The sequence below is a fragment of the Telmatherina bonti genome (assembly GCF_933228915.1).
Source record: "Telmatherina bonti genome assembly, chromosome: 10".
Taxonomy (NCBI): Eukaryota; Metazoa; Chordata; class Actinopteri; order Atheriniformes; family Telmatherinidae; genus Telmatherina; species Telmatherina bonti.
This window is the reverse complement of record NC_136628.1, coordinates 22202085-22228044: the sequence shown is the minus strand read 5'-3', so window position 1 is coordinate 22228044 and position 25960 is coordinate 22202085. Positions and strand designations below refer to the sequence as shown.

General features: G+C 39.9%; 3 protein-coding genes across 6 annotated transcripts; 1 reads left to right on the top strand and 2 right to left on the bottom strand.

Annotated features, from left to right (window-relative positions):
* Positions 1-520: 520 nt before the first annotated feature.
* On the bottom strand, positions 521-7958 carry tpte (transmembrane phosphatase with tensin homology). 2 transcript variants are annotated; one of them, XM_079248067.1, is made up of 18 exons: positions 7831-7958; positions 7242-7316; positions 7103-7150; positions 6843-7004; positions 6266-6385; positions 5509-5608; positions 5306-5369; positions 5066-5130; positions 4889-4949; positions 4719-4800; positions 4429-4517; positions 4269-4330; positions 4087-4167; positions 1316-1421; positions 1134-1231; positions 968-1063; positions 802-869; positions 521-708 (listed from the first exon to the last, which is right to left on the bottom strand). In XM_079248067.1, the coding sequence occupies exons 2-18, from the start codon at positions 7301-7303 to the stop codon at positions 603-605; spliced, it is 1470 nt and encodes a 489-aa protein (XP_079104193.1). In that variant the 5' UTR covers positions 7304-7316; positions 7831-7958; the 3' UTR covers positions 521-602. The 2 variants fall into 2 exon arrangements, with proteins under 2 accessions (XP_079104193.1, XP_079104192.1); XM_079248066.1 differs by lacking the exon at positions 7831-7958 and adding an exon at positions 7426-7537.
* Positions 7959-10081: 2123 nt separating this feature from the next.
* fgl1b (fibrinogen like 1B) lies at positions 10082-17648 on the top strand (the record flags this gene model as incomplete). The annotated part of the gene is made up of 8 exons (XM_079247400.1): positions 10082-10144; positions 10238-10490; positions 10707-10866; positions 16718-16815; positions 16938-17026; positions 17114-17239; positions 17324-17388; positions 17468-17648. 8 exons carry the CDS (start codon positions 10082-10084, stop codon positions 17646-17648), a joined length of 1035 nt encoding a protein of 344 aa, XP_079103526.1.
* A 130-nt stretch (positions 17649-17778) lies between these two features.
* Positions 17779-25719, bottom strand: thsd1 (thrombospondin, type I, domain containing 1). 3 transcript variants are annotated; one of them, XM_079247302.1, is made up of 8 exons: positions 25605-25719; positions 22742-22858; positions 21717-22111; positions 20993-21632; positions 20590-20751; positions 20000-20411; positions 19373-19910; positions 17779-19251 (listed from the first exon to the last, which is right to left on the bottom strand). In XM_079247302.1, exons 2-8 carry the CDS (start codon positions 22791-22793, stop codon positions 18598-18600), a joined length of 2853 nt encoding a protein of 950 aa, XP_079103428.1. In that variant the 5' UTR covers positions 22794-22858; positions 25605-25719; the 3' UTR covers positions 17779-18597. The 3 variants fall into 3 exon arrangements, with proteins under 3 accessions (XP_079103428.1, XP_079103427.1, XP_079103429.1); XM_079247301.1 differs by lacking the exon at positions 25605-25719 and having other exon boundaries at positions 22742-23288; XM_079247303.1 differs by lacking the exon at positions 25605-25719 and having other exon boundaries at positions 21717-21892; positions 22742-23288.
* Positions 25720-25960: the final 241 nt, after the last annotated feature.

Genomic DNA, 25960 nt, shown 5'->3' with positions numbered 1-25960 from the left:
CTAAATCATTTTCTATTTTACATATATTTATGCATGCCTGCAGCAACACACCGACTTGAACATTAATTTCAGGTTTATAAATATTTTAAAAAATGAAGCACCTTTGACCATATTGACCATGTAATATCTCTTCTGGAACCCTGTGCCTGGTGTTTTTATTTAGCTTTTTAAATTTTTTTTATATTAAGCAGTAGTGTCTGACAAAACTGTTTTAATGTAATGTTTAATTCAAGAATACACAAGTCAGATTATTAAAGATATTCTACATATATTTAACATGCTTTATATCATAGTTAGACCCCATGTCAACCTACATGTTCCTTTGAGAGGAATACTATTTTTTTTAACAAACCAGAAGCAGGTAAATTTCATGAGCAATAAATAGTATTCAGATTTACCCATCGGACACAATGCAATGAAGGTTAGAAGTTGTTCAATAGGAATCCTTTATTTATCCTTCATACATGCCAAAACTCATCCGAACATTTCTGCAGACATGATAAGTCAACATTTATCATTGAACTTTCATTCATTAGTGTTCAATTTATCTTTTTATGTTCAGAACCCAGCCAAGCTACAGGCTGTTTCTGGTCACTTTTCTTTTATTCAGGTTCTGAAAAAGTCATAGTGACACCAAAGTCCTCCTTGTACAGGTTCCATGTTTTTGGTTTGTGTGGGTTGTCCAGCTCTTCCCTGGGCAAAAACAGCCTGGAGGTAGTATAGAGAGAAAGGAGACATAGTCAGAGCTACTGGCTTCTTCTGACCTACAGAAATAATTGAATCCGAGCAAATCATACATACTTGTCTGTTACGAAGGAAGTGTTGAACCAGAAGTAGAAGGGAACATCTTCATATCCTTTTGGAAGACCCTAGTGATGAAAATAAATGAAAATGCTTATCAGAAGGTAATCTGGAAACACACTAGCTTTCCTAAAACCTGTAAACTGAATCCATAAGCGCCACTCACCGCACTTGATTCAAACATAACCTTCACATCTCCTTCCACCACCGGCCCATTCAGCAGGCTGATGACTGCTGCATTATTGCCCACATCGGGAAACACCTACAAATAATCACAATCAGTTTACTGACACACTCATCTTGACGCATAACATGGAGTGTGTGAAACTTACAGTGCAGTTCTCCTGTTTGGCACACACACACTGGAAAACCAGCTCTTTCTTCACAATAATCTTCATCTTCAGGTCACTACCATCACCTTTACCCACACCTGGACACCAAAAACAGAGCACTTAGATACAGAACAGCCTAGCTGGTGTATTGTAGCTGTGATCTAAAATGCTTTCGGCTTTACCTGCTATGGAGTGGATACGGATGCTCTTGATTTTGAGGCTTTTAGGTGGAGGCAGCTGTCTGTTAAACTTGGTCTTCATAATCTCATAGTACCCCACATATCGGCTCTGCGGTTCACACGGAAGTAAAATTTGACATATTCAGTTGTTCCGACTATACATTTCAAAACAAAAAGCAAAAAAAAAAAAAAAAAAAAGACTACACCAGGGATCCCAAATTTCAGGCCTCTTGGGCCAGTGTCAGAATATGATATATTGTCACTAAACCAGCGTCCCGGCACAATGAAATCAATTCCAGTATAACTCATGTAAAAGCAGAAAAAACACACATCTGACAGCACCAGGCAAACTGAGACAGCAGCCACGGAGCGGCGCACCGACATGCATTTGATGCATTCCTGCTGCAACACAAATGGTTCGAATAAAATGGTTCTCCAAAAGATTCTTGTCAAGTCCTCCACAACCCAAACATTTATTTGAGTCAGGTGTGCTGCAGCAGGGAGAGGTTGAAAACCTGCAGAAAACTGACTCAAGATGATGATCCTTGGACTACACAGTACTCAGTTACTCAGCGCAGCACTCCATTTGAGATCGGACTCAAAGACCACAGCTGCATTTCTGAATCTCTAAGCAAGGCTGGTTTTAAACTTGCATTTGTGGACGCTGAAACCAACCATGTTTATTGACCATGGGTTGTAGAAGCATTACATGGCCCCAAACAGCGACTTCCATTGAAAATAAAAATCTTGCCTTTTTTTTAAATGGATTGCTACTTGAGGGTCTGCAATCCCAGCTAATAAGTATACAGTAGTTTGTCCAAATTCTCTGAACCTTCGGAAATTCTGTCACAAATTTTATGCAATTTTAAGTAGAGAAACATTCTAAGATTTGGTAAAAATTGAGCAATTAGATCAGGCAGTCCTTCAAAATAGTTGAATCCATATGTAAAGTTTGTATAATGCATTTTTTTTTAAACAATACATCAAATTATTCTTTAAATGTCATATTCAAGATGAGCATGTTTGTTCTTTTCCTACATTTTGTTCATGTTCTAATTAATGTCTTTGTGTTATTAAATTATAGTGTTAAACATTTTCATAGTGTGCAAGTTTTCTAAACAGGGTTTCATTACTGTTTGCAAATATATAATCAGAAGACAGTATGACTGCAGTCTGGATTGAATTATACTCTTCACGCTATATATGCTCCCTTTAGGCAAAATTATTAGACAGCGTGGAATAAACTTTCATTGTTATGCAGATGATACTCAACTATACTTATCCTTTAAACCAGATGAAACAAATCAGCCCAATAGGCTACAAAATTGTCTCATAGACATAAAGACTTGGATGTCTAGAAATTTTCTCCTTTTAAACTCAGATAAGACCTGGATCTGAAAAACTCAGAGCTAAATTCTCCAGAGTTGTAATGAACCTGGATGGCATTACTTTAGCTTCCAGTGCTACAGTGAGAAACCTTGGAGTAATATTTGACCCTGACCTGTCCTTTGGCCCACATATTAAGCAGGTTACTAAAACAGCCTTCTTTCATTTACGTAATATAGCCAAAATTAGGGACATTCTGTCTCAGAGTGATGCAGAAAAACTGGTTCACGCTTTTGTTACTTTGAGACTAGATTACTGTAACTCTCTATTACTGGGCTGTCCTAAATATGCCCTGAAAAGCCTTCAGCTGATCCAGAATTCTGCAGCCAGAGTCCTGACCAGAACCAGCAGGAGAGATCATATTTCTCCAGTTTTAGCCTCTCTTCATTGGCTGCCTGTTGAATCTAGAATAGAATTTAAAATCCTTCTCCTTACATATAAAGCCCTCCACAACCAGGCACCACTATATATCAAAGACATCATAGTTCCTTATATGCCAACCAGAGTACTTCGTTCGCAGACTGCAGGCTTACTTGTGGTTCCTAGAGTCTCAAAAGAGCCGAGCAGGAGGCAGAGTCTTTGGTTATCAGGCCCCTCTCTTATGGAATAAGCTCCCAGTTAGTGTTAGGGAAGCAGACACCCTCCCCACCTTTAAGACTAGGCTGAAGACTTATCTTTTTGATAAGTCCTATAGCTAGGGATGGTTAGCATCCCTTAGTTATGCTACTATAGGTTTAGACTGCTGAGGGACATTTCCTGATACACTGAGCTTCTTTCTCTTTATCTCTCTCTTTTACCCCCCCCCCCCAATAACAGTGTTGCATCATTAACATGTATGTCTCCTGTCTCAGCAGGTCTCCCTGGCCGGGAGTAGCAGTTCCTGTTGTCTGTTGTCTTTCTGTCCTCTTCCCCCCACACAGCAGAGGCAGATGGCTGCCTGTCCTGAGCCGGGTTCTGCCGGAGGTTTCCTTCCTGTTAAAAGGGAGTTTTTTCCTTCCCACTGTCGCCTGTGTGCTTGTTCAGGATGGGAGATTGAGTTGGACTCAACTCAATCTGTTGGTTTCCTTATATAGGCTATTATGAATTGGCTTTCATTATGTTTTCCTCTCTGTCTGTAAAGCGTCTTGAGATGGCATTGCCGTGATTTGACGCTATATAAATAAAGTTGAATTGAATTGAATTATTCTCAGAGTAAACATACTAATGATCTAGTAAATGAGCCCAAACTGGAGAAAAATGTTTTATCCATCCATCCACCTGCCACTGTGAGGAGCTATTCAGAAATATAGGACTTTTACAAATGCTGTGTTTCATTGTAATTTAAGAAAGATAAAAATTCTGACTCAAAACGCCACTGAAGCCCTGCCCTGTATGCAGACTGTTCTTACCTGGGAAGGAGTCTCCACCCCCTGAAACTTGGAGCTCCGACTTTTATCTGTCCTCCTCTCGCCAAAATACTCCAGACTGTCCTGGTGTAGGACAAGAAATGAACGTAAGGAAGTGGCCTCGTTTTAAAATGCTAAGTTTATTCATTAACCCTGGTTCGAGGAAATCTCTAACAGAAATGTACCTGTGCACTCTCGAACTGGTCACTGTCTATAAGCCAGGTGCAAACCATGGTACCTGTGCGACCTGGGAAAGGAAGTAGAAATAAGAATTTTTAAAAAATTAGAGAGTCAGATAATTCTTCCAATGATTTAAAAAAAAGTGAAGGAATCAATAAACACCACCTTTTCCTCCTTTACAGTGAATAGCAATGATGTTTTTTGAATCAGCAGACATCCAGTCCCTTACACTTGCTGTGTATTTCAGCATGTCTCTGAAACCAGCACAGACACTGAGATGAGCTGCCAACTGACACAGTAAACCTGGAGAGCAAGTTTCTGGTGCATCCTCTTTCTATAGATGGATGGGACACTTCACAGAGATTTTTGTGTTGCATAAACAAGTCTAGAAAAGAAGTTTTAAATGCAAGATTAGAAAAGATTTAAGACAAACACAATAAGACAAGGTTACACACTCCAAAGCAGGGACATTGTGGTCATCGATGAACACTCGTTCAACTCTGTAATGAAAAAACTGGGGGTCGTAGCCTTTCTCACCTGGAAAAACAAAAACAAAACTGTGATTATCTGTGTTGTTTAACATAATAAGATATTCAGGACTTATAACTAGAGGAGTCCTACTCACTGCACAGGTTGTAAACTTTGTAGTGGTCTTCATGTTTAGTATCCAGAAACCTTGCAACCTCCTGGAAAGGAGTGAGGGCAGTTTATTATTGAAGGAATGAGTGACTGAGAATGGATTTTTGTGAATAAAAAAAGAGGAGAAGATGGACTTATGTATGTTAAGATTGACACAACTTGCCTTTATCGGATTCCTATAGAAGGCCTGCTTACCAGAGGAGGGGAAAGACATGGCAATGACACGATCTGAGGAGGTGGGAATAGATGTAAGCAAAGTACATCTTCTTTAAGTGTCTTTCTTTTTTTTTTTCTTTTTTTTTTTAAAACAATATACATGCCAAATTCAGTTAAGGTAGTGCAAAATGACAACAAAGAAAAAAAAACAAAAAACCTTATAAAAGCACAAAGCTGTGACACCTACCGGTGACATACGTCAGATCAAGGTCAAATCCATCCTTTTGATAACGTCTCTTGTTCTCAGAAATCTAACAAAAGTAAAAAAAAATTTACTCGTCAAAAGTTATCCAATGCTAACTCCACAACGTTCTGCAGGACTGCCAACAACCCAAACAGGGTTTTAATCACATCTGCCATTGATATACGCTTCCTGGATGATCCTCTTACCATCCTCCTGGTGACTTTCTCCAGCTCTTTCTTTTGAGCGGCCAGTCTGAAAACCCTCACCAGGATTATTATTCTCAAGAAGCGCAGGAATGTCACAACCCTGGTACAGAAACCATTGAAAAACTCTTATAACCATTATTCTGTTTAACATTGTAACGTATGACATAATTCATAACAAGACCAGTATGTGCTCAAAGTGTAATTAATCTGCTGTGATTTATCCTGTAGAATGAAAAATACAACTTAATTTCCCGCTCCTACTTGTGCCAATCCAAGTGTATGATTCTATACCAGCCAATTCTCTGAATACACTATTGAACCTTTGCCGCTGTTGCTATTGCATCAAATAAAGTTATGGTCTGCATTTCATCTTTTCAGAGCATCAGCTGCATAATTATTTTATTTTGAAACTTATAACTGAATGAGAAAGAAGAAAGTCTGAAAGCTGCAGGTGCAAAGATGTTGTAAATTCAGCAAAATATTAAGGAAAGTGAAGAAGTGAAGTGAAGAAAGTGATGCAAGCAAAGATGAAAATGAGTGAGAGCTAAACAGCTGTGCAGCCAGCAGTCCTACAAGGATCCAATCAGCTAGCAGAAGTGGAAACATAATATGTGATTTCAACAGAATTAATAGTTTGAATTATTTTTCCATTTTTCTGAGTGTAATATATTTATCGCCATATTAAAAATCTTTCAGGTACCACAAACATAATTGTTATTCTAAGTGAGTAATTGTTTATACAGGAGAAAACACACACCTAGGGATGAGGCTGGCCCCTGACAGGTCACTGAAGGTGTAGATCATGGTGACCACCAGCGTGATTACAACCACGCAGGCGTCTACGATGTTCAACTTTGAGCTGAAGTACACTTTGAAACTGCAGGGAGGCCAAGACAGGATACAACAATAAACTGGTTTACACAATGAACAAATTAACTGACTCACTGACTCAGTACTGGCATCTTCCAGAACCACTTTAAAACATGCCATGAAGTTCCTGTAACGCCTCTCTTCCGAACTTCCTGTTCAACAGTGAACGACACTATCTTTCTGCTGACACAGGAAACTGGGAATGTTTGCAGCACTTTCTCAAACGTTTCCTGTTCCTCACACAAAAGCGTGATATGTCAGGACATATACGATTCCAAGCTTCATTGTCAATATTTTCCGCATTTATTAGTAACACAAATCACTCTTAAAAACAAAATATTCTTCCTGGAGTCCAAAATAAGCAAAATGACTGAAAGAAGCAGGAACACAATAATTAAACTATCACGCATGACTTGTAGTGTTGATACAAAACTGAATGCAAGACCTCTTTCTTCTCCGCTCACCTTTCCACATACACTCGCAGGAGAACATCAGCAAGGAAGAAGAAGGAGATGGTGAGAGATATGGCTTCTAAAGCATTTCCAACGTCTCTGCTCTTTGCTGGCAGTGAAAGGTCCACAATTACGAGGACAAAGTCCACGATAATCAGTACCACTCCAAATACACTGTAGAAAACAAGACAGGTGTCAAGATAAAGAAAACTTGGCCAAACACAAACCAGCCAGAAGAAAATTCACAACCAGCTCACAACAAGCAGACTCACCGAAAGCCAAAGGACATAACATACGGGGTAATCTTCTCACGAATATTGCTGCAAAGGTTGGACAGAGGAGTCAGGATTTTCATTCAGTTCAGATGAAATGGAAGTGTTTGTAATGCAGAGCTGACCAGCAGAGCCTTACTGGGTGTTTGACACCATTGTCCCTTCTTTTCCATCATCAATCTCCACTTTAGCATCTTCCATCTTTGCAACGTTTCTGAAAAGCAGAAAAGATCATTAGAAGAACATGTTTCCAGGCTGCTTTAATGAAAGAAAACACACACGCACATTCACACATACTATTTAAACAAATGTGTTTCTCTCACCCATTTACTCCTGAGTCTGACCCAGGGTTGAAGTAGACAGACATGATGTGTGTGTCTCTTGCTTTGTCCTGAACGTCCTGATTTTTTTTTTTTTTTGACAAAAGCGTCAAAAATGTGCCCTAAAACACCAATTAGTTATATGTCGCTCATTTCTTCTCTTGCTATTTAAAGGACTTGCACTTCCAAATCATACCTGCGGTATTTCACCCTTCATGCAAACAAAACAAACAAACAAAAAAAAAAAAAAATGCAGGAAGAAATAAAGGCTGTGGTAGAAGGTGAAGCACAAAATTCAGCTGCACCGACCACCATCGGTGTAATCACCCTCCACAGTCACGCCGTCTTCTTTGAGTTTTAAGATTTCACAGCAAATGACCCACGAAACAGTCAGTCGCACCCGCTTACCGTTACAACTGTCATCCGTGAAATTATACGACAGTTTGTCTTGTGACTTCTTGTGGCACAGAGGAAGACGGCTCAAAGGTTAACCGGGTAGACTTGTCCTCTCCATCCACTACTCATCTCGGGTTTTTTTTTTTTTTTTTGTGCAAACGTTGTAGTTTCGTACTTCCTGGACTTCCTGCGCTTCAGTGATCAGCCCTGTTTTTTTTTTCTTTTTGGCTCCACAATCACTCATCTTTCCTCCTCAACCTACTTTCACAACAAAATCTGCCTGAGTTTGACCATATAGTCATCCAGCCGAGTTATTTAAATTACCAGAAGCTTGAAAAGTAGGTCAACCGACCGCTGTCCTCCATATTCAGCTCACTCCTCTGACATCTGGTTTGAATTTGTGCATTCCTAAACACTTAAAATGTTACACACATTCCCCAAAATAGTTGTGTTTGAGGTTTTCTTTACCTAAATCTACGGTTGCTTATGTCAAATAAGACTTTTTGGCAAACAAAGGGAAACATAGCTAGATTATTCTTGCAGAAAGATAAAGCATTCATATTGTGCAGGATTGTAGTTCACATGGTTTTATGAGGTACACATTATATTACTTAATATTACCAGGAAATTGCTCTTGCACTTTGGTGGGGAAGTCTGGTCACGGTTAGTTTTCTGCCACTCATTTATGTTTGAGGTACTACAAACAGGGGATGAAGACCCTCCTGGTCCTGCATATATGATCAATTTGGTATTATGTTAAAAAAGAAAAAAAGACAGAAAGTTCAACTTTACATTTTTCCCACTGGCCAGCAGAGGCCATCATTGCAATATCTGTATTTACAAAACATCTCCTGATATATCTGCGATGGACTGGCGAGGTGTCCAGGGTGTACCTTGCCTTTCGTCTGCTGGAATGCTGCTGGAATAGGCTCCAGCTTCCCCGCGACCCTATGTCGGACTAAGCGGTCGGGATAGTGAATGAATGAATCAATCTCCTGATGTATTGCAGTGTGATGTTTGAGAACACAAATATTTGCCAAAGCTACAAACTACCAATCGTCTCCCACTCACTTAAAGCCAAGACAGGTTCATAACATGGAGTGGTGTTAAAACAACAACAAAGAAAAAAAAGTGGTGGATGAAAGTTTAGCAGATTTAGTTTGGATTCATCTCTCTCTTTCTCTGTCGCTGTGAGTGTGTGTGTGTATGTATGTATATATATATATATATATATATATATATATATATATATATATATATATATATATATATATATATATATAAAGAAAAGTATTCAATTTATTAGTATAAAAATTGCTAATGTTCTTTCCAAGTTCTTCCTCTTGCAGTGCAAAAACATGGATGACGGATTGATTTGTGCTTTAAAATTTTCCTTGGTCCCTCGATGTGTTTGTAAGTGGATGTTTCTTTGTGTTGGCCTCGTGATGGACTGACGACATACCCTGCTTCTCACTTGATAGCAATTGGCATAACCCTGTTTTTAATATTTTTAAATAATGCAGAAACAAATAAACAACACATAATGGAGACATTTTCCCTCCAAATGAAAGTTTACAGAACACTAAATTACTGAGCTAATATTACAGTAATTGTATGAAATAGAAAATGTATAAACATTTTAGTGTTTGTTATTTTGTCTTATTCAAATGGATTTCAACCACTCCAAACAAGTCACATGTTATTTTAAAATATGTATATTATAGTCAACCCTGGTTGACCCTGATGTGCAATTAATAAACTTAATTTAAAAAGGACAGATTTTAATCAATGCTTAGGAGAAATGTTGATTTGAAAACTACTTTGTTTCTGACTGTATAACTTTTTCATATCAAGACAAAAAAAAAAAAGTTATCTTGACAGCTGTGTTGGTACACTTTGTGAGGTATGCAGTACTTTCTGTCCACAAGGACACTGACAGCTTTGAAAACAGCTTCACCTTCCCAACTTTTTAAAAGAGTAAAAATGACCAGCTGGCTTGAGTTCAGAGTTTGGCAAAATTGTTGGGGTGTGAATCCTCTAATGTGGACCATGCAGAACTGACCCAGCCTATAAATATTCCTGACATGTTTGAATGGAAAAGAACAAAGATCCTCGAGAAAACAAGTGGAAGCATTGTGAAATGGAGGTAAGTTGGAAACTTTATAAATACTCAAAATGGGTTTGATTTTTATTAAATTTTTATCAATAAATATTTCCATCATTTCAGATAAATATTGCTGTGAAAGAGTTCTCTCGCAGAGTTATGTCTGTGTTTCTGTTGTTGTATCTGGTTTGGCCAACCATGGGCTCTTCTGCACAGCTCTCAGTATGTAGCTTACACAATGTCCCGTCCCTAAGTAGAACAATCATTTTGAAAACAAATGTTATTTATACCTTCAAAATGTTTTTCTCATTTAAGGCAAATGACTCATGTGGGCCAGAAGTTGTGGCTCTCAGAAGAAGCATAAGGAAACTGGAGAATACACTTTTGATCAAGACTTGGCAGGTTGAGCACCTGCAGATGCACAAATACTTCCAACCGTTTCAGCCTGTTGCTACTGATGGTAAACCTAAAACTGACTCAGCTTCTGGGGTAAATCGCAGCGATAGCCTGGATAAGACGCTGACAAAACCCCTTCCACCAGCTGGAAATTTGATTGTCCATGACAAAGGTAAGAAAATGAGTCCAAGCTGTGTGCCTATTTCATACTCTGTTCCAGATCTAGGTGTGTAAACTATAACACACTGGGGAATTCCTTCAAATTATTTTATTTTGACAGGGTTTGTACATGATTTTATACAGAAATAGTACATTTGCATTTTGGCAGTTACAATAAATACAAAGATAATCCGCTTTCTCTAAAACCTTTCCAATCCTCTCCTCCTAGACTGCTCTGAACTATTTGACAGACGGAAACCACCAAGTGGTTTTTATCGCATCAGACCCAAATTACAACAGGAGCCCTTTTTAGTCTACTGTGATATGGAGGATGGAGGAGGGTGGACGGTGTTTCAAAGACGAAGGCATGGCAAAGTGGATTTCAACAGGTATTTTAAAAAAATGAAAAGTAAAACAAATATAATCAAGGCTCTGAATGACAATGTAGGTGCTGTATGAGATCCACTCAAGGTAAATGATTTTTCAACACAAACCAACAGTTATGATGTCTTCCAGTCAGGTTTTAGACAGCACCCCAACACTGAGACTGCTCTGCCCAAAGTTATTAATGACATATCTTTGTATACAGACAATGGAAAAATGTCTGTCTTCGTTTTACTGGACCTCAGTGAAGCATTTGATACAGTTGCCCACAATATATTACTCTGACTGGAGAGCTGGGTGGGTCTCTCTGGCACTGTCCTAAACATACTTCAAAACATACTTAGAAAACAGGAAGTACTATGAGCAGACAAGAATTACATGTTGAGTTCCCCAAGGTTTCATCCTGGGGCCTCTGTTGTTTAACATCTACATGCTCCCACCGGCACAGGTTATGCAGAATAACAACCTCAGTTACCACTGCTACTCAGATGACATACAGATTTATATTACAATGTCACCAGGAGACAGAGGACCTGTACAAGACCTTGGTAAATGCATTGAGGACATTAATGACTGGATGTGCCTTATCTTTCTTCAGTTAAACAAAAACAAAACTGAGTGGATTGACTTTGGAGCCAAAGAGAAACAACTGCAGGTCAATTCAATTCAATTCAATTCAACTTTATTTATATAGCGTCAAATCACGGCAATGCCATCTCAAGACGCTTTACAGACAGAGGGGAAAACATAATGAAGGCCAATTCATAACAGCCTATATAAGGAAACCAACAGATTGAGTTGAGTCCAACTCAATCTCCCATCCTGAGCAAGCACACTGGCGACAGTGGGAAGGAAAAAACTCCCTTTTAACAGGAAGGAAACCTCCGGCAGAACCCGGCTCAGGACAGGCAGCCATCTGCCTCTGCTGTGTGGGGGGAAGAGGACAGAAAGACAACAGACAACAGGAACTGCTACTCCCGGCCAGGGAGACCTGCTGAGACAGGAGACATACATGTTAATGATGCAACACTGTTATTGGGGGGGGGGGGTAAAAGAGAGAGATACAGAGAAAGAAGCTCAGTGTATCAGGAAATGTCCCTCAGCAGTCTAAACCTATAGCAGCATAACTAAGGGATGCTAACCATCCCTAGCTATAGGACTTATCAAAAAGATAAGTCTTCAGCCTAGTCTTAAAGGTGGGGAGGGTGTCTGCTTCCCTAACACTAACTGGGAGCTTATTCCATAAGAGAGGGGCCTGATAACCAAAGGCTCTGCCTCCTGCTCGGCTCTTTGAGACTCTAGGAACCACAAGTAAGCCTGCAGTCTGCGAACGAAGTACTCTACTTGGTATATAAGGAACAATGAGGTCTTTGATATATAGTGGTGCCTGGTTGTGGAGGGCTTTATATGTAAGGAGAAGGATTTTAAATTCTATTCTAGATTCAACAGGCAGCCAATGAAGAGAGGCTAAAACTGGAGAAATATGATCTCTCATGCTGGTTCTGGTCAGGACTCTGGCTGCAGAATTCTGGATCAGCTGAAGGCTTTTCAGGGCATATTTAGGACAGCCCAGTAATAGAGAGTTACAGTAATCTAGTCTCGAAGTAACAAAAGCGTGAACCAGTTTTTCTGCATCACTCCGAGACAGAATGTCCCTAATTTTGGCTATATTACGTAAATGAAAGAAGGCTGTTTTAGTAACCTGCTTAATATGTGGGCCAAAGGACAGGTCAGGGTCAAATATTACTCCAAGGTTTCTCACTGTAGCACTGGAAGCTAAAGTAATGCCATCCAGGTTCTTTACAAAACCGGAAAATTTAGCTCTGAGTTTTTCAGATCCAACGAGAATTACTTCAGTCTTATCTGAGTTTAAGAGGAGAAAATTTCTAGACATCCAAGTCTTTATGTCTATGAGACAATTTTGTAGCCTATTGGGCTGATTTGTTTCATCTGGTTTAAAGGATAAGTATAGTTGAGTATCATCTGCATAACAATGAAAGTTTATTCCATGCTGTCTAATAATTTTGCCTAAAGGGAGCATATATAGTGTGAAGAGTATTGGTCCAAGTACAGAACCTTGAGGAACTCCATGACTTACTGTAGTTTGGGAGGAGGACTTGTCATTTACATGAACAAACTGAAGTCTATCAGATAAATATGATTTAAACCAGCTTAACGCTGTACCTGTAATTCCAATCACCTGTTCTAGTCTTTGTAACAGAATGTTATGATCGACTGTATCAAATGCAGCACTAAGATCAAGCAAGATAAGTACGGACACAAGTCCTTTGTCTGAGGCCATAAGAAGGTCATTAGTAACTTTCACCAATGCTGTCTCAGTACTATGATGAGCTCTAAATCCTGACTGAAACTCCTCGCATAAATTATTTCTGCTCAGGTGGGCATGTAGCTGAGCTGAAACTATTTTCTCCAGAATTTTGGACATAAACGGGAGGTTAGATATAGGTCTATAATTTGCTATCACCTCTGGATCCAGAGATTGCTTTTTAAGTAAAGGCTTGATTACAGCAGTTTTAAATGATTGTGGTACATATCCTGTCACTAAAGACATATTGATAAGATTTAGTAGTGATGTATTAATTAAAGGGAAAATGTCCTTAAAGAGGCTTGTTGGGAGAGGGTCTAAGATACAGGTGGATGGTTTAGATGAAGCTATTATTTTAGTTAATTCAGAGGGTTGGACAGGACAGAAACTATTTAGACACAAGTCTGATCCTGGTTCTAAGGATGCTTCGGAGACCACAACAGGCTCAACATTATAGGTAGAAGGAAGAGTATTGTGAATTTGATCTCTAATAGTGTCAATTTTATTCCTGAAAAAATACATGAAATCATCACAGCTAAGTGAGAAAGGAATACATGGCTCCACAGCGCTCCGGCTCCTAGTAAGCCTAGCTACAGTGCTGAAAAGAAACCGAGGGTTGTTTTTGTTTTCCTCTATCAATGATGAATAATAAGCTGTTCTTGCCATACGTAAGGCTTTTTTGTATACGCTTAAACTTTCTTTCCAGGTTAAGTGAGACTCCTCTAGTCCTGATGAACGCCATCTGTTTTCCAAACGCCTTGATGCCTGTTTTAGAGCTCGAAGCTGGGAATTAAACCAGGGAGCCTTCATAATCTTACCTAATTTCTTCTTCTTTAGGGGAGCAACATTATCCAAGGTTGTACGCATTGAAGCTGTTATAGTATCAGCATGTTGATCAATCTGAGCAGGAGTAAGGCTTAAAGGGGGACTCTCGGTCATGCTAACACATGGTAGATGTGAAAAAATTGATTCAATTGATTGTTTAAATTTTGTAATATTATTGTCTGATAAACATCTACTATAGTAGAATTTATTTTTGGTCAGTGAGTAATCAAATAAAGTGAATTCAAAGGTTAATAAGAAGTGATCGGACAAGACAGGGTTTTGAGGAAATACTTTGAGCTTATCAGTCTCAATACCATATGTTAGAACAAGATCAAGAGTGTGACCATGAGAGTGAGTGGCTCCATTGACATTTTGTGAAAACCCAATTGAGTTTAGAATAGAGCTAAAGGAAATGTTTAAACTATCATTTTCAACGTCAACATGAATATTAAAATCACCTAGTACAATGACCTTATCAGTAGTCAGCACTAAGTCAGACAAGAGATCAGAGAATTCGGTCAGAAACTCGGAGTAAGGTCCAGGTGGGCGATACACTAATGCTAAAAGGAGCGGTTTCTCTCAATTCCATTTTGGATGAGATAAATTTAATGTCAGGAATTCAAAGGATTTATAGTTAGTTTTGTGCTTAGGATTAATTAAAAATTCTGACTTAAAAATAGCTGCAACACCTCCTCCTCTGCCTGTAGTTCTAGGAATGTGAAAGTTTAAATAGTTAGCTGGCGTAGCTTCATTAATACTAACATAATCCTCTTGCTGTAACCAGGTTTCCGTAAGACAGAATAAATCAATGTGGTGATCACCTATCAAGTCATTGACTAATAAAGACTTATTTGGGAGGGATCTAATATTCAGTAGGCCACACTTTATTGTCTTATTTTCAGATTTTATTAGATCCATTGTTTTTATTTTTATGAGGTTTTCACGATTAACCACAGAAGTGTTTTTGTGTTGTTTAATTCTTACTGCTGGGAAGTTGTATAAGGTCGGAATGGGATTTTGGGTGGGCGGCGGCAGGTGGGAAGCTGCAGAAAAGTGTGTAGGACTACAATTCTGCCTCCTGATCCCAACCCTGAGTTGTCAATTTAGCTGACTAATAAAAGAGTCCATATTGCTAGATAAGAGAGCGGCTCCATCCAACGTGGGATGGATGCCATCTCTCCTAATAAGACCAGGCTTTCCCCAAAAAGCGCTCCAATTATCTATAAAACCCACGTTGTTATCGGGACACCACCTAGACAACCAGCGGTTGAAGGATGACATGCGGCTAAACATGTCATCGCTGATTAAATTTGGCAAGGGACCAGAGAAAACTACGGAGTCCGACATGCTCTTGGCAAAGTTACACACCGAAGCAACATTAATTTTAGTGACCTCCGATTGGCGTAACCGGGTGTCGTTACGTCTCCGACGTGAATTACAATCTTACGGTATTTACGTTTAGCCTTAGCCAGCAGTTTCAAATACGATTCGACGTCGCCCGCTCTGGCCCCAGGAATGCATTTGACTATGGTCCCCGGTGTCTCTAGAGCCACGTTTCTGACTATGGAACTACCTATAATCAGGGTTTCTATACACCTGAAAACCACCAACCAGGCCAAAAATCTGGGTGTAGTGATGGACTCAGACTTAAATTTTGAAAACACATTAAGGAAAAAACAAAGTCAGCTTACTATCAATTTAAGAATATTCATTTATTCATTCATCATCCGAACCGCTTAATCCGATTAAGGGTGGCGGGGAAGCTTGGAGCCTATTCCAGCAGTCTTTGGGCGAAGGCAGGGTACATGCTGGACAGCTCGCCAGTCCATTGCAGGGCCACACAAATAACCCCTCACTCTCATTCCTCAGGGCAATATAGAGTAACCAAATAACCTAACATGCATGTCTTTGGATGGTAGGAGGAAGCTGGAGCACCTGGACATCCTTAAGAATATATCAAGGATAAAAGATCTGCTGTCACAACAAGACCTGGAAAAACTAGTCCAAATGCTTTCATCTTTAGTCGGCTTGATTACTGTAACAGTGCTTTTACGGGTCCTCCAAAAAAATCTATTAGACACCTGCAGCTTATTCAGAACTCTGCGGCTCAAGTCCTCACTAAAACCAAGAAAGTAGACCACATCAGTCCAGTTCTGAAGTCGTTACACTGGCTGCTTTCCATCAGAGGATAGATTTTAAAGTTCTGCTGCTGGTCTATAAAGCTCTGAATGGTTTAGGACCAAAGCACATTAGAAACCTCCTGTTTCATTATGAACCTACTCAACCCCTCAGGTCATCTGCATCTGTTTTTTTTTGTTTTTTTATCAGGTCCAAGAGTCAAAATGAGACATGGAGAAGCTGCATTCAGCTTCAATGCTCAGTTGTCTGGAATAAACTCCCAGAAAACATCATATTAGCTGAAGCACTCAGGTTATTTAAATCAAGGTTGAAAACCCTCCTGTTCTCAGCTGCATTTCAGTATTTTTTATTTAGTTATTTTGAGTTACTTTTAATTTCAAATCTGTATGTTTCTTTACTTATTGTTCATTCTTTTCCCTTGCTTTCTTGTTTTTACTTTTAAATGATGTATCTATTTTTTTTCCTGACGTTTTACATACTCTGTAAAGCGCTTTGAATCACCCTGTTGTTGAATTGTGCTATATAGATTAACTTGCCTTGCCTAAATGTATTTATTCTCATTTTAGAGACTGGGTGGACTACAGAGATGGCTTTGGTGATTTCAAACTTTGGAATGATGAGTTCTGGTTGGGCAATGAGCGCATATATAGTCTGCTGTCAGAAGGTCAGAAATCACCCCAATCCCAACACAAATACAGCTTCTTTTAGGAACTTACTCAAAGATATATTTAAATCGTATCATATAATGTTCTTATCAGCTGTGTTATTTCCCTCTTTGGCCTCAAGATAATAATCTGGTCAAGATTGATCTGATGGACTGGGAAGGACAGAGAAGTCATGCATTTTATGAGAACTTTAGGATCACTGATGAGGCTGTGAGAAAATCTGGTTTAATTGACTCCACTTTAATGTTAACTGTACTATGATCCTCTGTAATACTCCTATTCTCCTCCTCCCTTCAGGATAAATACCGCCTCCAGTATGAGCAGTACAGTGGAAAAGCTGGTGATGCTCTGACTGGTGGTGGGGGGATGGTGGAGCAGTGGTCTGCCTGCCTCAGTGGGATGCAGTTCAGCACCAGGGATCAGGTTAATCATGAAGGCCTATTTACTGTTCATTGAGGTACAGATTGTTTTGTTTTGTGATAACTGAATGATGGTGTTGATTGGCAGGATAATGACCGCTTTCTTCAGGGAAGCTGTGCCCAGGAAAACGAAGCAGGTTGGTGGTTCAACAGGTAAGCGCCTTGCTTTTGCTAAAATATTTACTCTGTACTGGATTTTGAAATTTGACATTAGTAACGTTTCCTTCTGCAGATGTCATGCAGCCAATCTAAATGGGAAGTTCTACCGCAAGGGAAAGTACAAGGCCGAGTATGACAATGGTGTGGTGTGGGGTACCTGGAAAGGTCTTTGGTATTCCCTTAAACACACCACCATGAAGGTGCGACCTCTGGTTTTCTTGGATACTGTCGGAAGTGGAGCAGGGGAAATCTAAAATCATCATGCTGCATATTCTTTTGTAAAGAGTTAAGAAAAAGGATCTCTTTGTCTTGTTTCAGTTAAAATTTTAATTTCTCTATTTGCTTCATATTTAGAATTTATTATAAAAAGTATATATCACAGTATCTTGTATCATGCAGTCTCCAGTACTTATTTCTTTCTCTACATGTACATTGTACTCTGGCACATAAGCAAACAGCATTTCAGCATCACTGCCTCACTGATGTTTCAACTTTACTATCTTGAAAAACTGTTACAATTTCTTACTATAATTTGTACAAAGTTTAGAAAACAGCTTATATCACCCATTTAATTTATCCCTAAACTGTAAATTGTGGTTCTCCTAGTGAAGCAAAGTGGTACATCACAGCATGCTTAAAACAGCAGATGAGACATTTAGAACAAGATTCGCCCTCTCTTTTCTGTGGCTTTGTGAATTCTGTTACTGATTTGTCCCATGTTTAATACTGCAGAAAGATTAAACAATAAAGGAATGTAATGTGAAACTGGTTTAGTTAAATACTGTACAACTGATGGGTACAAAGAAAAATATAAAAAAATGACAAAAATACATTGATTTACAAAGAATATTATTACATGGAATTAAAAAGCCAAATACACAAAAGAAAAAGAATCAATGAGTTATTTTATAAACAAATTGAAAAAAAAAAGAAAAACGCTTAAATTACCTACACTACCAGTCAAAAGTTTTGACACCCTTTCTCATTGGATATAACGGGAATGTGTGTCCAAACTTTTGACTAATAATGTATGTTTCACTTCTATCCTCAAAGAGAGGTTTGTAGTGTTACAAAACAATACAACTTGATATGTGGGAACAGACACATTTGCTTAGAAAGGGGATCAGTGTAGGGGTGGTGGAGAGTAATAAATGCAAATTTCAATGGCAGCTCCTCTCAAATATGGTGCTACAAACCAGTGTTTTACTCTTCCTCCTGTACATATACTGGGGACAGATCCAAGTCCAGCATTCTCTGTTCTGCCTCACTCAGCCTGTAGGGAGAGTTTCCACTGCTGCTGTAGTCTCCAGACATTGGCAGGGAGCGGCAGCTACCTTTCCTCTGCTCTGACAATGAGGCATTAAAGCTGGAGCTGCGCTTGCGCCCCTTGACTCCAGAGCAGGACTGAGCCTCTTTCAGTTTCCTAGCAAGGATATTCCTTTGAATAGGTGAGGGGCCACGACGATTCCAGTTCTGCTCAGCCCGATCCACACTCAACTGGTTTACTCCATTAGACCTACCAAGTCCTATGACTGGACCCCCAATCCCTGAGACTGACTGTCCACCTCCACCTCTAGGCTCACCTGCCTTTTTTCTCTCCCCAGTGCCACCAAGATCTGCATTAACTTGTTGTGCAGGTGTTGAGAAGCAGTTTGTGTTGGTTCCTGCATGTTTGATTTCACTATTGTGAGAGGGGAGTGGTGTCTCAATCCAGGGCTGCTTCTGGTCATTTCTCTGGGGTCTGGCTTTAGCCCACTCTGACAATCCATGCTCTGGAATTGGGTAAGAAGGATGTGGCAGTTTCTCCCATCCTCCTTTGTTCCAACAACTTCCCTCTGGAAGAGTCCGAGATCCCACCTGAGAAGGACAACATGTGGCCAGAAGTTTAATAGTCCTGAACAAAAACACCAACACCATTTATAATCCACACAAGAAATGTGATGAAATAAGATAATCTAATAAAAAGGGAATATGTGACCTGTGTCATGCTCCTTTCTCTGAACTGCCTTGACTGAACCGAGGATGTCGGCTGAAGTCTGGTGTCATTAAAACTGGAGGTCCGCCTGAAATTTGGATTCTTGTGATAAGTGGCTCCTGTTGGAGCATCTCCTCTTCCTCCAAGACCTGTTAACCCGCTCCTCTCGACCATCTCCACCCAGTCAGCAGTGCGGTCATGCCATTTGAAGCGCCCCATACTTGCATGAGATGAGACAGGAGGACCTAAGTCCAGTTCTACTCTAGGACTCAACCTATCCGGTGTGACCCTTGAAGTTTGAGTTTGCAGCTTTGACAAAGGAGTTGCAATACAAAAATGGTGGTTATCAGCATCCTGATGACTCAAAGGGAGGGTAGAATGGGCAAATCCAGTTGGTGTAGGAATAGGGGAGTTGGTGGGTGAGGCAGATGTCTCTACCATTGTGTCATGGACAGGGCTTGAAGAGACATGGTACAATTGTGTGGCTTCTTTTAAGCCCTTCCTCTTCATCTCCTTTAGCTGCTGCTGTGCCAGTTGATACCTGGATAGACAAGGTGTTTTGTTTAACCAAGAATAGGTAATGACAAAATCTATTTCAGGGCAATGTCAGCAATAAAAATCTAAACACACCCAAATATTGTTGGCAACACCTTCTGGCCCGTGGGAGACAACCTTTCAGGATCCTGTGAGACTGGAAGCACCAGGGTCGGTGAAAGAGGTGAACACCCAAGAGAAGGTCTATCATTCTTAGCAACCATACCCCCTGAAGGGCCATGACCATCAGACAGACTGGGCCTTTGGAGGCTGTGTCCGCAGATGGAGGCCTCATCCGATAGTTTGCGCACCCCTGGGGAATGTATGGACCCTCTGTGGACTGAGCTGCATTGAGGGGTATGGCAAAGCTTCCTCCACACAGTCACCACAACAGTGGCCATAATAACAGCCAAGCAGAGGGAAATTCCAACCACAACGATCATGTTTCCACCCAAAGTTGTAGCTCCAACATGCTCAGGGGGTAGAGATGGAGTAGCAGTAGATAAGACTGAGAATTGTAAGGACAACAAATAGAGAGAGCTCAGCTTATTGCTAATAAATTGATGCAAACAAGGGAAATAGAACAATTGCAATATATTGGAGGGACAAATATGAGACTTTGAACTCTAGAACTACTTGACAATGAATAATTAAGAAAAACTAAAGTAGAATGTGAAGAAACTGACCAACACAGTCTTCTAGTGAGCATATGGACTGTTCTTTCATCATGCCGGTGCACTGCATCCCTTGCACACCTGAGGGCAGCAAACACTCGCGCACTCTTTCCCTCACACCATCTCCACAACTCACACTGCACACACTCCATGGTTGCCAGGGCCCCCATGACTCTGCAGATTTAAGTGAAAATATTAACACCAGATTGGCACCTATGATTTTGTGATTATGATTTTAAATATCCAAATTCCAATGAGCCATAAAAGCCACAATATGTATCTATATTACAAAAAAAAAAAGGAAAGACAAATTGTTACTGTGCTTGTTTGATACAATGCTGTGGGAATCATAAAGTGACCAAATCTCAATAAACATATAGCAAAAAAGTTAAAAGATATACCAATAAACTCTCACCTGCACTCCTATAAACCACCAGACAAGTCTGTGCTGGACTAGGAGAGCGACTGAAGTTGAAAACAAAGCGGAAGCAGTACTTATTCCTTCCTGGGTAAAACACAGAGCAATTGAATTCTGTCTCATTCTCCCCTTGTGTTAGCCAGTTAAAGGCAAGAGGAGGAGCAGCGGGTTCTTCTGGTCCAAACCCCGTCACTGAAGAGGATAAAGCGACGCTTCTTCCAAGACCTGGATTGCTGTACAGCAATACTTTCCCATTGACATGAGCACAAGGTGGGCTTATCATTTTAACAATCATCTTCCCTTCACAGCCACCCTTGTAAGAATTAGCATTTTCCACTAGCAGTTTATAGGAGAATATTCTAGACAAGTAGAGAGGTCCAGAGCTCTTCACTTCCTGTGCTGAATGAGGGGACCGAAGAGCCACTATTACGAAGTCTCTTTCCGTAAATGGGAAGGCACAGGACAGTTCAACACTCTGGGAACGGAGGGGCTTGATTGGTTTTTGAGTGCGAGCTCGAACCTTGTCGATGGTGTTTCGGCCTATCTGGTTGTATTCCATGTAGCTAACTTCTAAGAAAAGTGCAGAGTCAATTCCACTGGTGCAAGTCTGAAAGTGCTCATTAGTGGATATTCCAACCTGCAAAGTGACAAGAGGGAAAGATTTTATTTCAATTATATTTTGCAGTAAAATAAACCAAAATTAAGATTTTGTTTGTCTTACCTGAAAAGATCCTGAGTGGTTTCCTACTCTCTCCACAGCTATGTGAAAGGTAGGCCACTGAACTTGTAGCTCCGAACTCCACCACCAGGTTGTGCTCTCAGTGTGACTGCCATCAGTTCCATTTCCTTGAGAGGTAGCAGTGATGCTGGTCTGCTTCAGCAGGAACCGGAAAGTTCCTGCATACAGGAAGCAGGAACAATTGAACTCCACCCTGCCGACCAGTCGCTTGCTGTGGATAGTCCTGGTCAGAATGGTGGTGTTGGTTTCCATGTTGACTAGGGAGAGGCTCATGTTGCTGATGGTGCTGCTGTTGGATTTACTGCTGAGGTCCACAAAAACACTGCTGTTGCTAAGAGCAACATGGAAAGAGGGCCAGATAGTGAGCCCTGCGAAAGCTACAAGAAAGAGTGCAGAGAAACAGAAAGTAAAAAAAGACATAAAGAGAAAAGGACATTTATACTTATTGCCCAGATGCCCACTTTAGGTAACTTATGTCACCAGTTTAGCCCCTTTTGACTCTTTCATTTCAACTCCCTTTTTTAGTTGTCTGAGCTGACAAGGAAGTATGGTGAGTAATGTGGAATTCCAATTATAGCTACTGAATTTACTTGATAAATTTTAGAAAGAGCTCAGAGAGTGCTTACTGACCACACAACAAGGATTGGGGGAGTTGACTAAATAATAAATAAATAAACTAATAATACATTTTTAGACACACCGATTATTCACATAAACAATTGATAAGCTTTAAAAGTAGCAGACCCACATGTTATTTAGACTATAAATGAAACAACTATAATAAATGCTACTTATAAGTATGTTAGCACAGTGTAAGAGCAATAAGAGATATTGTCCAGTTAAGTATGTAAATCCTCACAGAACAAAGATGGTAATGGAAGGGGAAAATATAACCCTGCTGTACATTACACAGCTCTATATCCCTCTCTATACTTTAACCACTAAAATAAAATCCTGCCTCTTCAAACATGGATTGTAATCAAGATGGTCATCCTTGTCACACTCACCGTATCCCATGAGTGCTAAAAGGAAGGGCAGCAGTGAGACAGCCTGTGGCATTCCGATGTCTGTGCCTCGTTTTTCTTCTACACTTCATGACCGTCTTATTCCACCATCCTTTGCTTCTGTAAGCTCACACAACACACACCAAATGAATAAACAAACAGACAGATAATGATAATTCACATGGTGACTTCAGTCTCAGACAGGACAAAGATATTCTGAAGTATGGGAAACAGGAAAGCAAGAGTATGAAACAGCAAACATGAGTTTTCTGGATTTATAGGTGCGTCTTCCTCTTCCTTTCATCCTCACAATGGATACAAGGAGCTGCCATCATCACACAAGAGAAATTCCCCAGGAGGGCTTTGTTCCAAAACAAAAAGCTAGATACTTGTTTGGCTGGCTGCAAAAGTTTTTTTTTCAGTCTATTGAGTGAACTTTCTGAGTATCTTAACTGTTTCCTCATAAACAGATGATTCAAGGCTGGATGACCTGATCTTGGTCCCCATTGAATATCAATGAAACTGATATTCCATTAATGGTCAAGTCAGAGGTGATCATGACAAGTCAATCAGTCAGTAGTCAGTCATTTTCTGACCTGCTAAGTCAAATAAGGGTCGCAGGGAAACTGGAGCCTATCCCAGCAATCTTTAGCTCATCTAAAGATTTTTAACCTGCCTGCGAGAGGCAGGGTGCACCCTGGAAAGGTTGCCAGTCCATCACAGGGCCAACACAAAGAGACAAACAACTATTCACGCTCACACTCACTCCTAGGGACAATTTAGAGTAACCATTGCTTCCCAATGGGGGGCAGCAAGGCTAAACAAAACTTGGGAGTTTTGGCACTGGACAAATTTGTAAAAGTACTCACAGAAAACGATGATAAATCAACAAGAGAGAATTAAAGTAATAAAAAAATTAACAAACTATGATGGAGCATATCGGTCCCAGCATGACCAGTAATAGTAATAATCAGTGGTGGGTAATAATGAGAATGCAGTCTATTGCATGTACCAAAACATTATCTAATATAATGAAGTATGAAGCCAAACAAGTTACAACACCACTTGGGGACTTTTCATCCTGAACACAAAGAAAAGCCTGCAGGTTACTTTAGAAATAAACTATCCAACTATCATATATAGCAAAGTTGTTTTACTAAATTGGCATCGTCACATAGAAAACTCCGCTCACCTAAAGTAGTGTGCAGAGATTCCTGGTTTAAAATTTTTCACGCTGAAGCATATGAATGGATAATAATACTGACACAATTGTAATTCTAGTTACCTTCAATACAGCCACTAAAACTAAAGACGCATTTCTTAGTATGTTTCTTTGGTTCATGAGACGGGAGGAGGGGCACATTATTGTTGTCGATGAAAAGGGGACCTGCAGAAAAAGTTTGGAAACCACTGAATTAACCTAACATGCATCAGACGGTGGGAGGAATCCAGAGTACCTGGAGAGAACCCACTAATAGAACATAAAAACTTCACACAGAAAGGAGTTTGCACAAGTCAGGATCAAGATTGACTGGCAATAAATCATTTGCAGCTGGAAAGCCTGTTTAGTTTACTTTTAAATAGTACCATAACTGTACGCAAAATGCATTTGTGGGATGAACAGAAGCATTGAGGGTATGTGTTGCACCAAGTCCTCTTTGCCAAAGCCGAACAGCTTATTCTACAGTTGACTCTTTTTCCAAACTGTCAGTCAAATGCCTGATTAGCAGTACCTACATGCTGTTTAATGTAAAGCACTTTGAATTGCCTGAAAGTGCTATAAACATGCCTCACCATTGCAACAGCAAAGTTGGTGTCTGCTCCACACCATATTAACTTATAAAGGACCTGTACCAGTCAAGAGGACAATGCTCACCTCCACAGTGGGATCAGATACGACTTCCATTATTTGAGAGATAAGAGGATGGAGTGGTCTGCCTGCGTTCTTGACCTCAACCCCACTGAACACTTGTAGGATCAGCTTGGGTGTGCTATTCATGCCAGAGTCACCAATAAAGTCACACTGGGTGATTTGTGACAAATGCTGGTTGATGAAAGGGATGCCATCCCAGAGAAGCGTGACTAGGAGGTGGTGTGTATGGCTGCTGTGCTGTGTTGGTTCTTCCACATGATACTGAGGACCCTGCTTGTTGAATTGCAAATGTCTAGTTTCTTCAAACTTCAATCACCCAATCCATAAACAACATAAAAAAAGAGTCAGAAGCCGAGTAGCAGTTAGAAGACTTGGCAAGGTTTTTATAGGCATGATTCACAATCAACTCGCTGCTCATTCTGATCTTTTTTCAGACAAATATGTAATCAGTTTTAAGGGAAATAGACATTTTCCATTTGCAGCTATGATTTCTTACACAGAAACAAGGTAACAACAAATAATTAATTAAACTTTACTTTCTGTCCTTTTCGTGCTGTTTAGTGCGCACTGAAAATCAACATATATATTCATGAATGTGTCAAATCTCTAAATATACAGAAACATTCAAGTAAATTTTTATGTAGCCTAACTTATAACTGAAGTGCAGTAACTTCGAGTTGGACTGATTCTGCTTTTTCCACTGAAAAAAAACCAAACAAACACGCAAACAAAAACAAAGAAAAACCAAAAACAGAATTGCAAATTGTCAATGTTCTGACTTAACGTGGATAATATGAAATCATGTTTAATACACTACTTAAATCATGAGAAAAATAGCAAATTATTAGAGAAACACCTGATTAATACACTGATAATAACCATTCAAAGAAAAGAAAAAAAGGGGGAAATGCAGCCAAAATCTCATTTTTGTACATCGGCATCAGATGAACAAAGGCGTGGACGATATTTACCTTTTTAAATAAAGTTACTTACGTGTCGTGTTGTCTTTACACGTTTCATTTCTCTTATTCCAACACAGCAACACCCACAGTGGGTTAATAGTTCTCCCATTTACAAGTAGCGCGAGGTTTCCTCTGCCTGCTCCCACTACCACAGTTCAGTCTCTGTCAGCGGGACGGTGTTCAGAGGTCTGTGCCGCGCGCGGACCCGAGGCTTCGAGCGCGTGCCTTAAAGGTCGGCTCACATTGACAGTCAATGGCAGGGGCGGATTAAATATCCAATCCCACCATCCAAAATACGGAAGGACCACTGACATTTCTTGGTCTACAATTCTGCAAAACTTTTAACTGTGAATTAGCTTCTTTAAACCTATAAATATGTGTTGGCTT